The 15,665-nt window shown below is 38.2% G+C and overlaps 1 protein-coding gene across 1 annotated transcript; it reads right to left on the reverse strand.

Moving 5' to 3' along the window:
• Window positions 1-2,984: 2,984 nt before the first annotated feature.
• Window positions 2,985-15,240, reverse strand: LOC127637613 (protein Wnt-7b-like). The gene is made up of 4 exons (XM_052118765.1): window positions 14,974-15,240; window positions 11,726-11,952; window positions 7,064-7,335; window positions 2,985-5,013 (listed from the first exon to the last, which is right to left on the reverse strand). The coding sequence occupies exons 1-4, from the start codon at window positions 15,054-15,056 to the stop codon at window positions 4,534-4,536; spliced, it is 1,062 nt and encodes a 353-aa protein (XP_051974725.1). The 5' UTR covers window positions 15,057-15,240; the 3' UTR covers window positions 2,985-4,533.
• Window positions 15,241-15,665: the final 425 nt, after the last annotated feature.

The following is a 15,665-nucleotide window of genomic DNA, read 5'->3' on the forward strand; positions in this document are numbered from 1 at the left end:
TATAAAACTAATGATTTGAAGTTGTTGATTATTGGTATACAAACTATATATTTTAACAGCGAAATATTCAGATATATACAAATAATATTTTGAGTCATTTACAGTTCATCACGAAAGGGAGCGGTCGCTGCTGGGCTCTTTTGGTGCACTTGGTCCGAGATTCTCTGATTGGTGGATCTTTTCTCTTCAGTATTATGGGTAGTGTAGTTCTTTATCTGAACTCTGCAATTAAAATGAGTTTTAAAAAATGAAGTTGAAATAACAGACTGATGGCTTCAACAGAAGCACATACCATCGATTAATTAACTTGGAGCTCACTGTAGGTCTTTCTTTAAAGGTTTATAAGTCATCATTAAAAATCAGTTTGCCTATGGAGAAAAAATATATAATTTTGCTTCCAAAATGAGACTGTTGCACTCTATTTAGCATCCATATTAAATTGCTCATACTTGGGGTTAGGGAATTGATAAAAAATAAAATAAAAACCCTAACCTAATTTGGGCGTAACCCAAAACAGGCACACACAAAAAAAACCTCAGACTTAAATTGAATGAGGGACCCAAGCCATACCTAGGGACCAGAATATTACAAAAACTTGGATATGGGCTCTTTTGGCTTGGGCCAGTACACAACCAGCTGGAAGGCCAAGTAACCACATAGTAACACGTTAAAAGATACTCAAAACACCCTAGCATCACGATAGGAAGTTTTGCATTGGCAAGCATCATTCACATAGCTTTGGAAAATCTACTTTGTTCTTCAGTATAATTTTTTTTTCTTAAATATTCACTCCAGTCATAAGCCAGGGGCAGTTTTTGCCATCCAAAACCTTCTGGAGCACAACCCTAAGAATGAGAAGGTGATGCAAGGTCTTCGGAGACAAGGTGTGGCAGATGACACAATTCTCAGGGAAATGGGCTTCAGAGTGGAAGAAAGGGATGACAGTCTGCTCTCAGGCCCTTAAAGAAGGACCCATAGCTGATTAAGTGGAGCTAGGAGATGCTTATCCTAGGATCACTCATACCCTGTTTTCTATATTACACTATGGAGATGGCTTAAAATGCCCATAGAACACACTGGGGCTATTACATTTTCAATCAGTAGTTGGAGCATAAGGAGGTGGTCTGTACTTTTGTATACTGCACTCAAGAGGAAATCAATCAAAGAAGCTAATCTTAGAGGACACATGCTGATGTCTGTGATGCATTTATTGGTCTTTGATTCCAACCCCCCCTAAATGTGATTCAAACCCTTTAAAACAAGGAGAACCGTGTCTTCCTGGCTTTTGAGCCACTGAAGGGACTCTAGGTTAATCCCTAATCCAGTGCATTTTATAGAGACCAGGCAGACCTTTTGATCTGTACATATAAAGTCTAATGCTCAATAGTTGAGAACAAATGTGAAAGTTGGCTCCTCCTTTTAGAATGCTCAGCGAAGATTTTGTGCAAAAAAACAGTCAAGAGAGATTAACTAGTTTTTAGCTCTCGAAGTTGTTAAACTGTTTGCAAGGTAAAACCTTCTGAAATAGTTACATCTTTAAATTCATCCCCTGAAAATTACTTCTGCTTTAGCCATACATATGCGGACCACATCTTTTGTCAATGCATGATCTTTGCGTTTTCAAGATGGCGTATCAAGTTAAAAATAGCTCAATTTAAGACTTAAGACACGCCTTAAGACTCCTCCATTCTGTAGCACTGTTTTTAAATGGAAGAATGTGACTTAAATGGCCCCTAAGTAACATATTTAACATCTACGATCGGGGTCAGGTGAACCCGAAAACGACCTAATTATAGAGGGCTTCCTTAACACAAAAAAGTCGACTAGTTGTTCAGACAACCGATCAACTAGTCGATTTTGTAAATATGTTGTTTTGAACATCTCTATTGTTTACAGAGCATGTATCTTTTTAATTGGAGATCTCTATATAGATGGAAAGGCTTTCTTACTGATTGTGATGTTTAAGCCGATAACTTTGTTTGTTGTCCAACATAATCTACACAGGAACACAGGCACATCTTTTGCACTAATGCCACTCTAGTTATGGTGTTAGTTTGTCCAAAGTGAATTAGACCAGAAGTATTAGCTTGCAGAATCACATCTCGCCCCATCCCATCATGGAATGAGCTGAGTGGTCCACACCTCCACCCAACCATTCCATTAATACCCCTCTTTGGAGGCCTCTACTCTCCCCACCACACCCTGTTTTCTCTGCCTCATATTTTTTAATGACAAAATGTTTGCCTCGAAACAATCAGGGTTGACTTTTCTCTCAATCCGCGGTATAGTGTAGGGAGCTTACACGGTTCCGGTACCCAGCAGTTCAGACGGCTAACAAAACAGGTCCCACTTACTTCTGCTCCTGTGGCTGCCTGCAATGCTTTTCACACACAGGAAAAAGACCAGAGGGGCAGAGAGCGGACGGCGGCTGAATGAATGAGGCAGGTCGGATGCCTATTCAAATGCAGGCAGGAATAGCTCTGCGTCACTCCGAGATCAGCTTTTCACAATATTTACAGCCACAACTGTGAGCTGGTCAGTACATCTGGGAAGACATTTTACACACAGCTTTGACAAGGTCAATGGAGATGATCGTTTGAGTGAGATAAATTCTTGACGTACCTTTGATAATGTGGCATCTGTATTCCTGGGCCTACCTGCAACTTGTTTAATTAAAGGAATACCAAATGTTTTTTTCACCCAAAAATGAAAATTCTATCTATTTTAAACCTGTATGACATTCCGTTGGAAATAATGTTAGCCTCAGTCACATTCACTTTCATCTTTTTGCTGTACAATGAAATTGAATGGTCACTGAGGCTGTCATGAATCACATGAAGGTGAGTAAATTGACAATTTTCATTTTTGAGTAAACTAATAATAGACATTAATAGACGTGCTTTTGCTATTGAATGAGTCTGGTGTCTAATACATTGTAATAAAATTAATTTAAATGACCACAGTTTGATCCATTTGATCCAAACTGTATGATTAATTTATTTACCTAGTGATTTTACATCTCTGCCAAAAAGTATAAATACAACCAGGCTACAAAAAGATGAGATGGTTTCATATCAAACTTGAAAAGAAAATTATGGGCTGCTCAGAAAAAAACAACAAAAAAACAACAACCACATAAAAAAAAGTGAACCTCATTAAATTGGGACAAAAATGGAACACAATTTGTAGCTCTATAATTAAACTCTAAGACAATAATAACTTGACAAGGAAAATAATATCAGTAATTACTCTGAATATACCTGACATAAAGTGCCATAATCTCTACATATAAAAATATACTTTAACAAATCTGCCCACCATATATCTTGTATAAACAATTTAGATTAAAAAAAAAAGAGTAGCTAATCAAAATAGCTCCAATAACCTTCTACAGTTTCAGACCCCAGCTGTATGTTTAAGTGAATTATATCAGCTGAGGTGAAATATAACTTGATGCATGCTGGACCAGTGATGTGGAATCCCATGTCTGTGACATTCATGGGAATGCAATGTGCATGGTTTGGTCACTCCAAACTGTGGTTGGTCACATGACATCTATTAAGTATCTATTTAGACTCTCTCAAACACAAAACAAAGTTATAGACAAAACAATGCAGCATACCATGGCTAAGTCTGGATATGACTAAGAAAACTTAAGACCACAAACTTTGTGTCTCTATAAAGCAGACAGCACACAACAGTACACACCACAACCATCAGTGCAGCAATTGACAAATTCACCAAAAACGATGGTTTCTCACTTGATTTACTTTTGAGAATTTTGCAGACCACTTTTCTAAGGAGAAACTGCAAAAGAATGTATTGGAAAAGAAGCACTTTGTTGCATAAGCAATATGCTGTATTGTTTTGGGTCGAAAATTTGGAAGCAACACATCAGTAGCAATGACATTAGAAGTTATAAAGAGATTGTGCTCTGTCGCATCTCTTTATACCATTACATGTATGGAAAGTGTTCAGCCTTTTTTTTCTTTAAAGTGAAGAAAAAAGCCTGTCCTTTTCAGTGTTCAAATAGATACAGTGTGACCAAACATTTTCAACTTTCCAGCATTCCAGAGTTTTACCATGACTTTCCTCTTGAACACCCATAGGGGTTCAGCTGGTGGGACATTTTGCAACAACTTTTTATGTGTCTTTGTAAGCAGCTGTCTCTAATCTCAAAAAATTCACATTGTCAGTTCAATCTGTCCAATAGGAGTTTGAGTCAGTGTCAAGGCCTTAATTGACCCTCCTTAAGACTTTGAGATTCTAAGGACTATGCAAGCCTTGCACTAGTAGTGTCCGTATATTTGCTTGAAATCACATACTAAGAGGTCAGTGCATTTGCCTCTATAAAGTTCCGGCATCTTCATTATTTGTACCCGTCTATCTTAGCAACACCCTCCTCCCCTTCTCGCATGAAGACTGCCTGATGTGCAAAACAAAGCCATGTCGAATGAGATTCAACGCCATCTCTTAGTTTCTCCTCATTGGCTTCATGCCTTTCTATCTTGTCGTTTCAACTTGTCATCTTCCTCATTTACACGTGAACACCTCTGTCTTTTCACTGCAGGTGTTGCATTTGACGAAGCAGCACCACTGGAACTTGCAGTTGCATTGCCACACCCTTGTGTACTGATGGGTGTTGTGACCCCGACCGCAGCACATGAGGTTGCAGCCGTCCGTGTGTGGGGACGTGTGGTTGCAGAAACGCCCTCTTGTTCCTGCGCTCCCTGTCGCAGTGTCCTCCTCGCAGTAGTTGGGCGACCGCTCCAAGTAGACCAAATCTGTGTCGGTGGGCTTTATGTACCCACGGGACTGCTTGAGACGCAGAAAGGAGGGCTGGCGAAAACGTGTAGCCCGCACGGCCTCCACTTCAACTGCAGCGGTGTAACGCTCCTTCAGCACATAGCCAATCTCTCTGAATTTTGGCAGAGTTGTCCAGCATGTCTTTGTGGTGCATGAGCCGGAGACACCGTGACATTTACATTCCAGCTTCATCCTTTCTTCTAGAACCTGCACGGGTATGGAAAACACATTGTTAGCAAATGATAACAATGTTGTAAAACGCTGTGTCACAATAAGAGCTCTAAACGTAGCAAAAACAGGATAAGATCCATTTCTACCGCTTTGTTCTAGTTATTGTCTTAACAATAAGAAGGCTGCAAGAAGCAACAGGACATTTTGTCGGATGCTTGGTTTTTATTTCTGTGGCGTTACCCTGTGTAGCACCACTCACTGTAAAATCTCATTTGTTCAAAATCCTACAGCACATAACTGTATATTAAACATCAGGTATGTCCTGATTGGCTACGATTGAGCTTTTTTGCAGCATTTATACTTTGTGCAAACAGAAATGTTAAGGGCAATTCACATCGCATCTGTTCTTGTGCTAAGGGAATCTAGACTCAGTGCCATGAATAGAGCAGAAGATGATACATTTTTAAAGTTTGTTTTTACTTGAAATGGCATCTTAAAAAAAACATGTTGTTCTTGTGCAAGACACTGAAAAGACAGCGTGATGCGCCACAGCGGTCAAATGTGTCCATCTAGCGAAGTGATTCCCAACCGAGGGTAAGTAAGCAGGTTCCAGGGGTGTGTGAAAAGAATTATATATTGCTGTTGAACTTAAAATCACATGTATGTCTTAAAATAAAAATATAAAAAGGATCAGGGACGGGAAAAATACAGATTTTCCAATTAATCGCAATCTTCATTTGAGTGTAAAGTGCAAACTTGTTTTTTGTTATATTTGCTATATATGAGGTTGAGATAGTCCTCATGCAACATTTGAAAATTTCATAACTATTATATTAAAATCCATTTTAAGTGCATACATAGACAACAATCATCTATCAAAACAAAGATTTAATTACACAGAGTTTGATAATCTTCCCTAATTTTTGAACTCTAATCTCTGTTCTTTATGCACTGAATGCATTTCATCTGCTTTGTATTTCTTGTCAAAACTCACATAGTCTTTTACACTGGGCATGACTTAATCAGAGGCTTCAGAATATGTGGTGCAAGTGAATTTGTGCAGCTGACGGGTAAGGGAAATACTTGACATTTTAGTTTGACTGTTTTCAGCTATTTGAACCAAACCCCACTATTCAATACGTACTGAGCACTGTCTCAATATGTAATGCCAGATATCTGTCAAAACGGAGAGGGAAAAATATGTTTTAGCCAAATCATACCCTGTAATTTTCTCTACCTTCCGAAGGGCCACATCAAAGAACAAGAGAAATGTCCATAATTCTCAAGTACCCATTTGTGTATATGGTTACATTTGAGTTAAAAGCAGATCTATTTGGCCGTTTGATGTGTTACTGATATGTTCAACAGACAGACATACTTGATAGTTGACTTTAACCCATTTTGTTCAGTGTTAATATTACCCTTCAATGAGAGGGATTTGAGACTTAAATAAGTAAAGCAGTAATGTTCCTAAATGTATTTTATTCTGTTAAGTCTTTAATCCTTCAGTCTCAAAAGCAGTGTATCACAACTCATAGTTTCTGTCTCAAACTAAATCACATTAATTTCTCCCTTTAAACAAGACAATTCTTTAATTTAGGGTTGTAAATTAAAGTTTCTCTTCAAGATGACGTGGTTGAGGCCTTCCTCTTGGTATGTATGTAGCGTGTTAGAAAGAGAATAAGTAACTAGCTGTATTCTGAGTCAATGCTCCTTGAATGAATGGACTGCAGGGATGTGGCAGTTCTCCATCTGGCTGTTGTTAACTCACTCTACATTTATCTCACACACAACGAAAGCTTCATCTCTATAATTAGCTTCATTAGGCACTGTAATTTTACTTATGGATGGGATTTGTGGCCCACTCAGACCCCTCTTGTCAGCCTCTATAGTGATAAATGAAAAGGGTTCTGAATGTAACTTATTGAATCATTAACTGGAGAAGCATTTTAACTATTGATGTGCAATAATACATTTTACTAATACAAAGATTACAGATGAACTAGATTTGAAAAGCACTAGAAGAACAGTTGCTAAAGTTTTAGTAAAGCTTAGGTTATAGGCTTTGTTTTTAGGTTTTCTATACCTTTCTGCCTGCTTCGTTGTTGTGCAGGTTCATTAGTCTCCTTGCGTTTTTTTTAATCTCTCGGGCATCCACAAAGCGTCTGGAAAACTCCATGCCATACTTGACGTCTGCTGAGCATCCACCCCATTTCCAGCCCAGATCCTGGTCGTGGTAGCCTTGCTTTTCTCTGTCACAGCCACAGTGGCTCAGGTTGCCCTGACTACAGGCTGCTGTCACAGCGTGGGCAACACCTGCTGCAGTGATGGCATAGGTAAATGCAGCCTCCTTGCTACCTAGGGAGAAAAGAGAAGAACTTTTGTGATGCTGAGATGATTTGACAACTCAAAGTTCATACCAGTGAGTTTGTTTGCTTCTTTGTTAGATTATTTACTTTGTTAAATGTGTGAGTTAGATGTGTACGTGTCAAAGTTTTGACATCACAAAGGCAAGGCAAAATTTTTTACTGTGATTGAACTCTGTAATACGTTCAACACACTAGTGTCACGACAGGCATACTTAATGAACATTTTGCCAAGTGATTAAATTAGGTGACACTCTTCCCTTTCAATATTTTCATATGAAATTGATCAATGGTTCTCAATCCTGGTCCTAGAGTCCACCAGCACTGGGCATTTTGGATGTCTCCAATGCCTTATTTAACACCTGTGATTCAACTAGTTAGCTCATAAGTAGAGGCTCCAAGATAGGTACATGATGTGTCAGAAATAGGAGATTTCAATCATTTTTGCATTTACATGCAAACAAATACGCTGATAACTACAAAAATTCTGTTTGTTCCAAAAATTAAATAACGCAAGAGCACTGTCTACATGAGAGCTGAAATCATCTGGTTATTCTGTGTTTTTGACTTCAAAACTTAAACATTTGCACACATTAGATAAGCAAGTAAAGGTGTTTATGCTGAAAAAAATGGATTTACTTAAAATATATGTGGTTATTTTTTGCACCACACTTTTAAGTAAATTCAACTTATTGTCATTTTATGTCAGCATAACTAGAAAACCTTTGGTAGATATAAACTAATGTATTAGTAAATTCAAGTTTATTTACTTAAAAAGGTATGTCACACAAATATGATTTAACCGTGGTGGCGTAGTTTACTAAAGCGCTGAACTGGTAATCAGAAGGTTGCTGGTTCCATCCCCACCATTGTGTCCTTGAGCAAGGCACTTAACTCCAGGTTTCTCCGGGGGGATTGTCCCTGTAATAAGTGCACTGTAAGTTGCTTTGGATAAAAGCGTCTGCCAAATGCATAAATGAAAATGTAAATTTAACAACTAATAGCATGTTGCTTCAAATTAACATTTATATTACTGTTTCTACTTAATTGAATTGAAAATAATGACTGAGATCAGACTTTTAAACTTGATTCCCCAAAGAAGTGCAGATAAAGCTGCATTTCAGCTATAAACATTCACATGTTGCCATATAACCCTGTAAATCAAGACCGGTTGCCCACTGAAGCAAAGCAGGGTTGAGCCTGGTGAGTACCTGGATGGGAGACCTCCTGAGGAAAACTAAGGTTGCTACTGGAATAGGTATTATAGAGACCAACATGGGGTGCTCACCCTGTGGTCTGTGTGGGTCCTAATGTCCCAGTATAGTGATGAGGACACTATATTGTAAAAAGGCACCATCCTTCAGATGAGACATTAAACTGAGGTCCTGACTCTCTGTGGTCATTAAAAATCCCAGGCTACTTCTTGTAAAAAGATTAGGGGTGTAACCCTGGTGTTCTGGCCAAATTCCCCCCACTGACCCTTCTCAATCATGGCCTCCTAGTAATCCCCATCAATAAATTGGCTCTATAACTCTACTCAAATCTCTATGAATTCTTAATAACAACTAATTAAATGACTCAATACGTTCTTTTGACCAAACAAACATGCTTAAATTATTCAAGTGCAAGGGCTTATGGGTATTCCCCACAACCTCAGTTCCATATATGTTCGTTTGAGTTAGTAGTACTAAGTTTTATGGATTTTTAAGACAAAGAAGAGCAAGAAACTCACAATCATTCATTTACTTCATGTATGCCAATTAAGTAAACCTACACATTTTATAAATATGTTATTTTCTGAGTAAAACAATTTATTTTCCTACATTATGGTTGTTGAGCCAACAAATAATTTTTCGCTCAGTGTCCAGTGCTGGGGTCTTGGGGCCACGATTGAGAACCACAAAAATCAAAAACTGGCAAAGTTCTGGATACTGCCATATTTGCTTCATGGGTGTTCAGTCCCATACAAATTTTTGAGCTAATTACTTGAGTCGTAAATTCCATATTACTAATCACATCTGGAAAGCTGATTGACTGTAGACAGCACAAGAAGTTACAATCCTGTGACCTTCCATAACGATGATCCTAAGCTGTGACATCAAAGGCAGCAGACTGGGAAAAAGCAAGTATATTTCACACTGTTGAAAGCCCTCCAAAAAGACTCTGGTGAACTATTTACATAGATTTTATGTTGCAGTCGCAGCTAATTCTGAATGGCCATCTGTGGAGAAACATGCTTTTTGCTCCACATTAAGGCATCTACATTACCAGCAGGGGCTAGCGGCTGAAGCTAACCAGCCAAACTCTGACAGACCCCCTGCTTTCCCAAGACCTTGATTAGTTGTTTCAGGTGTGTTTGATTAGAGATGGAGCTAAACAGCTGGATCCCCAAGAGGAGGCTTGAGCATGCCTGATCATAAGAATAATGTAAGGAGACTAAACTGACACCTGCTGGTGGGCCTTTATGAAAAGATCACTTGGGTAAGTAGAAATGGACTGACTGCCACAAAGACCTATCTATTTTACTGTTGTCTATTTGCATCGAGGCTCATGGGACATAAAACAGGATATGAAAAAGAGCTTTCATTTTTAACAAGCAACAATAAAATAGCTGGGTTGGTTAATGGATGGGAACTTTCTATTTGGGAAACTGAATGCTCAAATATCTTTAAAGACTCAATAATAAAAAAAAAAATTATAACGCTCTTTGCATCTGTGTGAAACCTTTCAACAAAACCTCATGTTTAAGTGTAATGTCAACAGCATTTCTAGACATATGGTTCTTCCCTTTGTGTGGGTTATGTGCATTAAATTATGATGGGTTGCCAATCAACTATCAGTGTGGAGAAGGAGTCAGGTCAGATTCAGATGAAGACTATGCATTTCAAGTCTGCCAATAATACCGCAATATTAAACCACTCTGCATTTACTGTATGACAGAAATAAGTATCAAATTGCTGTTGTTTTCTTTTATATAAAATTCTTTCTCGTCAAGATATGCTTGGCATGCCTCCATAACCAGGGCATTAATGCCTTGAAAAAGCAACTGTGATTACCCTTTCCATCCTCCAAAATGGAAAGAGACCATTAGCGTTGTGGTTCCCTGGTCTCCGTCTTCTCATAGCTAACACTGAAGCCCTATCACTGATCATCAGGTTCGAACGAGCGTGGAAATTTTCCCTTTTCCAGCCAAAAGCCAATCCGAAAGCTACAAAGTCTTTGTATTATTTGACCAGTACTGCGTGCCTGGATCTATTGATGAATTCAAACTGCCGTTATTCTAATGGATTTGTGGGCAAACTCAATGGCTTTCAGTCAAGTTCAAAATGGCTATTAAATAACAGTTTATCCTGAAATGACCATCCGTGCATCTCAATCAGAAATCCGAAATGCCTTTAGAATTTGCTTTTCCAGTTGTTTCAGTGGAAATAAAGCATTTTAGAAGATTTTTCTTTTTAGTTTCAGTGCACTGCATTGCACTTATCAAAAAGCACATGCATACAATGTCTTGCTTCAATTAAGTCTGTCCAAATACAGTGATCTTTCTTTAAGCCACAATGTAACGTACCGTTTACCCAACAGAACAAGAGAGAGTTTCATACACATTAGGATCCAGATGCACACAGTGTAAAACTCACCACAGCTAAGAAACTTACATTTCCTTAAACAAAATAAGAGCATGTTACGTTGAGCCAACCAACCCCCAAAAGAGTGATTGTTACCAGGACCATTGGATTAAACGCAGCCCCGCGCTACACTTTGACCGAAACAAAGCATTTCTGACTGAAAGGCAATTTATATGGGAGCCCTGCTATATTAAAAACCATATTACTGTGTTCCACTTGGTTGAGGTTCACACGAAGTCACTGGTGTCATATGTGTATTTAACTGTGTGAATGCTCTCTTGAAAGAGATTTTTCAAAGCAATTTCATTGTTGGTGGCAGAACGAAAGGGATAGTCCACCCAAAAATGAAAATCCTGACATAATTTACTCACTTCTATGTTGTTCCAAACTCGTATGACACAAAAGGCAGAATTTCATTTTATGTGTTTAGGAAAAAGGTGCCATGAAACTGAATGTTGACTGAGGCTAACTTTCGGCCTAACGTCTCCTTTTGTGTTCCACGGTAGATAGAATGTCATACTAGTTTAGAATAACAGTAGGCTGAGTAAATTAAGACATTTACTAATTTCTTGGGTGAACTGTTCCTTTAATTCAGCTTTCACTCAAAGATAGACCCGTTTTAATCTCTTTTGTTTAACATATTTTGCTCTCACAAAAACAAGTCATTTCACAGCCAAACTGTTGTGCTTACAGATCAATAAAAAACACACACAATCATGAAACCAAAGCACAGCTGAATGGACTGCACCTACTGACCTACTCTCAGCTCTTGCCCAAAGACGGTCCTCTCGCCAAGGGCAGAGCAGTTCCAGCGTCCGTAGCGAAACTGATACTGGCACTCGTTGATGCCCAGCTGAGCACCCTCCCCAATGATGATGATGGCATCTGGGCGGCTCTGGCAGATGGCACGTTGTCGGGGGGCCAGGCCAGGGATCTTGTTGCAGATGATGTTCGCACCCAAAGCCACGACCGAAGACAAAGCCCTTTGGAGGAGAGAGACACACTGACATCAGCAGCTGATGTAGACCAGGTATCCAGGAAATGGATGGTTTAAAGGGATAGTTCACCCAAAAATGTACATTATGGAATTATTTTCTCACCTTTATGTTGTTCCTAACTCATATGACCTTTTTACTTGTTAGAATGTAAGGCAGAATGTTAGTCTTTGTCACCATTCACTTTCAATGTATTGGATAGAGTCAACATTCTTAAAAATTTCTCATGTGTTCGACAGAGGAAAGAGTCATGCAGGAACAACATTTTGGGTGAACTATTCCTTTAACTCTCATTTCATCTTCTCTGTTTGTGGACTGCACAAAACTTTTTATAATGACATATTTTTCTTAAAAGATACAGTATATGAATAACATTTTGTATTTTGATTTTTTGATTTAAACCTCCTATTGTGTTCAAAGTCTGCACATACCTTTTGCATTCTTTTGACATGATATATACTTATTTTCCAGTCAAAATGCATTTATTTCCATCTTGGGAAAGACAACAAAACAAAATGTAACAATATTATGCTTTAATAACATTTTCCAAACAAAGCCTTCCACAATATAAAGATAGTAATGCACTAATATAGCACCAATTCAAGGAACATTTAACGTTTCCCAAAGTCTAATTGGGAGGTTGACTTATTGAAAAAAGTAGTCCCCATAGGTTGAGTATTCATTCATTCATATTTTCATTCATTTCATATTTCTACATTCGTAATTTTACATTTAAATGAATCATCTCATCACATTAAGCATTTGCAATTGCTGTGTAAATGCATTTATTCCTGCTCTGTGAAAATACATCAAATTGCCACTTCAGCTTCTGTTGCACCTTTGCTGTGTAAAGATGGCTTTAGTCCCCAAAGGTTTAGTATTTATTGCAATGGGCATTAAATCTTTTAAACTCTCATCCTCCACAATATTAATTTGCCAGTAGTAGACAGTGACTATCCGCTTTCCTACAGCAATTGTGAAGCTGCTTTCATGATTTGCATTAGAGCGTCAATGCCAGCGCCGCTTTGAACTCAACGGAAAAAGCGGAGTGATAGTTAAGAGTTGGCATGCTTCAGTGGTAATTAAAATGTGCTGAAAATACCTGATTTCTATCAAAAGTCTCATCTGGGCTTGTTTTGTACATCAAATAAAAGCGCTAAGAGGTCCTTTCTCCATGATTGTATCACTGACAGGGAAGCACTGTTGTGGCGTGTGTGTCAGTGTAATGACTCCGGCAGACACATTAAAATCTGAAAAAATGCATTATGTGTATTTTGATAGTCTTGACAAAGTCCCAAAGTTTTGTTCCCTTACTAAATACTATGTGGTATTTAAAAATGATTATCTACCTCTCCCTGGTCAAAAATGACCCAAATGCAATAGGAGGGTTAACTGTGCTTTCCAACAGAGATTTATATCTTATTCTTTATCCCACAGGAAAGATGCAATAATTTCAAATTTGATTGCGTTGACTAAAATACTATAATTTATACCCCATTTAAAACAGAACAACAAACAACTCCAATCATCTCATGAAGCATAGAACTACATTTAAATGAGATGGGGGTTAAACAGATTAGCAGAGCAACGGATGTTATTCTACAGACAAAGACTATGCACAACAATGCGATCACAGGATATACTGCCTAATTAAAATGAAACCGCATGCATAAAACATGGATTACAATTGTAAATCAAGCTGTCTAGTCTGGTCTGTTTCTCAACAAAGTTTGCCCCAACATTACGCTATTGTACACCAGATCCAAACATATTAACCTATTTAAATCAAATACAAATTAAAATGGGAGATGCGAGTGCCAGTACCATTTGCTAGTATACTGATGACATTTTAGAGCAGAGCAACCAATGTCCTGATTTAAAACCAGAATAAGCACATTTAAGCCAAAAGAGCCATGTTTGGAAACACACTGCCAAACCGTGTGTCCATTCATAACACTTTGTAAACAATCTTGTTCATATAAGTATTACCAGAGGAAACCTTGCATGCACAGTAACAGTTATAACATTGGATAACGTAGATATATATATATATCAATTTTGTGACATTTATTATGCATTTTGTTTTGAAAGGTCTTGGTAAAATCCATGAAGACTCTTCTATGCTCTACTTATCCCAAATAAAAATTTTAAAAGAGAGAAAATGAAATTGAGAATCAGGGAAAAATGTATGTTTAACAGGACTGTTACTCAAAGCTTTGAATAATAGTGATCCGAGTGTCTAACTGTTTAAAGCACGTTTATGATCCACACATAAGTTTTAATGTATATGGCTCAGTAGTTTCTCCACAGGCTGAAATTTTTCCTCAATGCAAATAAAAAGTTCACATAATTCCAGCCACTCTGAGCCACACAAATCTCAATCTTTTCCATGCGGTTTTCCAATTACAAGCACTAAAGCTGAGAACATGATGTTGTAATAAAACATTGTCCTCACGCATTCAAAATAAATGACTGAAATGTAATCTCATTATTTTTGAGTGAAATGAACTGGTTCATACCAATATTTGACTGGTCTGGCTTATAACTGGATGGTATAATGATATATATGACTGATAACTGGAAACAGGATTTGTATATAAATCATATTTTTATTTAATGCAATCTTATTCTTTTTTTTCTCGTTTTATCTGGCTTATCTAAATAAAGCATGAATGGTTTCTGGTACATTGTTTAAAGAAAACATGTATAAATGATATGATCATTGTTGATTCAGCAGTTTTGTTCTCTGGCACGCTTTCCTATGGAAAAGGACTCAAATGAAAGTAAAGCACATGGACACAACATGTCCCTCTCCGTATCACAGGTGCACTAATATAACTTCAAGGTACTGAAAATGCTTCTTAATATACAAATGACGTATATATATATATATATATATATATATATATATATATATATATATATATATATATATATATATATATATAATTGCAAAGCTTGTGGTCAATTAAAAAGCGCTCCAATTTGTTAAAAGTAGTTCAAACCTACAGGTAGCTGCCGCTGGTGAGGATGAGGAAGATCTGGGGGTAGTAGACTGACAGCAGCGGACCGCAGGATGAGATGCTGCGCATGGTGACATTGAAGAGAGCGCAGAGAGAAAGCGAATGAACGAGTAGAAAATTCCCTCTGCGTTCTGAAGTTCCGTCGTGACGTTATTCACGCTGCTGCTCGTCGCGCCGCGGACCGTGCGTGAGCTGCGGCGCGGAGACACGATCCTTCATCTCCTGCGTGATACGGGCTGATTCGGAGTGTACTCCCCGCCGCGGGATGAACGGGTGATTTTAGTGATTTCGGGTCATGTGTGGTGCTTTGCCATTTGCAGAAGGGGTGGGGGAAGGTGGGTGAGGGGGACACCTTAGTCCGCCCACCTTTACGGGTACGGATGAGTGACATCTCCGCCTTTTTTTTTATATTGCGTTTACTGTTGGAGAGATGGTGAAAAGTTGACATTACTCAACAACCTGATTTGATAATGTTAGTTATGGGTGTTTCTTCACCCCGTAGACGTCTAGAAAGTGAAGTCTGGTAAAGTATTATTATTATTTTACTATATTAGTTTATTTAATTTCTCTGCTAACAATGTCCAACAGGGGAGGAGAGCTGGGCTAACGGTTGCCAACTTAAAATAAGGGCCACATAAACACCACAGTTTTAGCAATACATGCGTTGAGTTAATATCC

This window comes from Xyrauchen texanus, chromosome 45 (genome assembly GCF_025860055.1).
Source record: "Xyrauchen texanus isolate HMW12.3.18 chromosome 45, RBS_HiC_50CHRs, whole genome shotgun sequence".
Taxonomy (NCBI): domain Eukaryota; kingdom Metazoa; phylum Chordata; class Actinopteri; order Cypriniformes; family Catostomidae; genus Xyrauchen; species Xyrauchen texanus.

What these genes read in the sequence shown, in the direction of transcription:
- LOC127637613 (XM_052118765.1), bottom strand. Translation starts at nt 15,056, where the DNA reads ATGCGCAGCATCTCATCCTGCGGTCCGCTGCTGTCAGTCTACTACCCC. An exon ending in CTCACCAGCGGCAGCTACCT is followed by an intron (nt 11,953 to 14,973) that starts GTAGGTTTGAAC and finishes TCTCCTCCAAAG; the next exon opens with GGCTTTGTCTTCGGTCGTGG. An exon ending in TGGGCAAGAGCTGAGAGTAG is followed by an intron (nt 7,336 to 11,725) that starts GTCAGTAGGTGC and finishes TTTTCTCCCTAG; the next exon opens with GTAGCAAGGAGGCTGCATTT.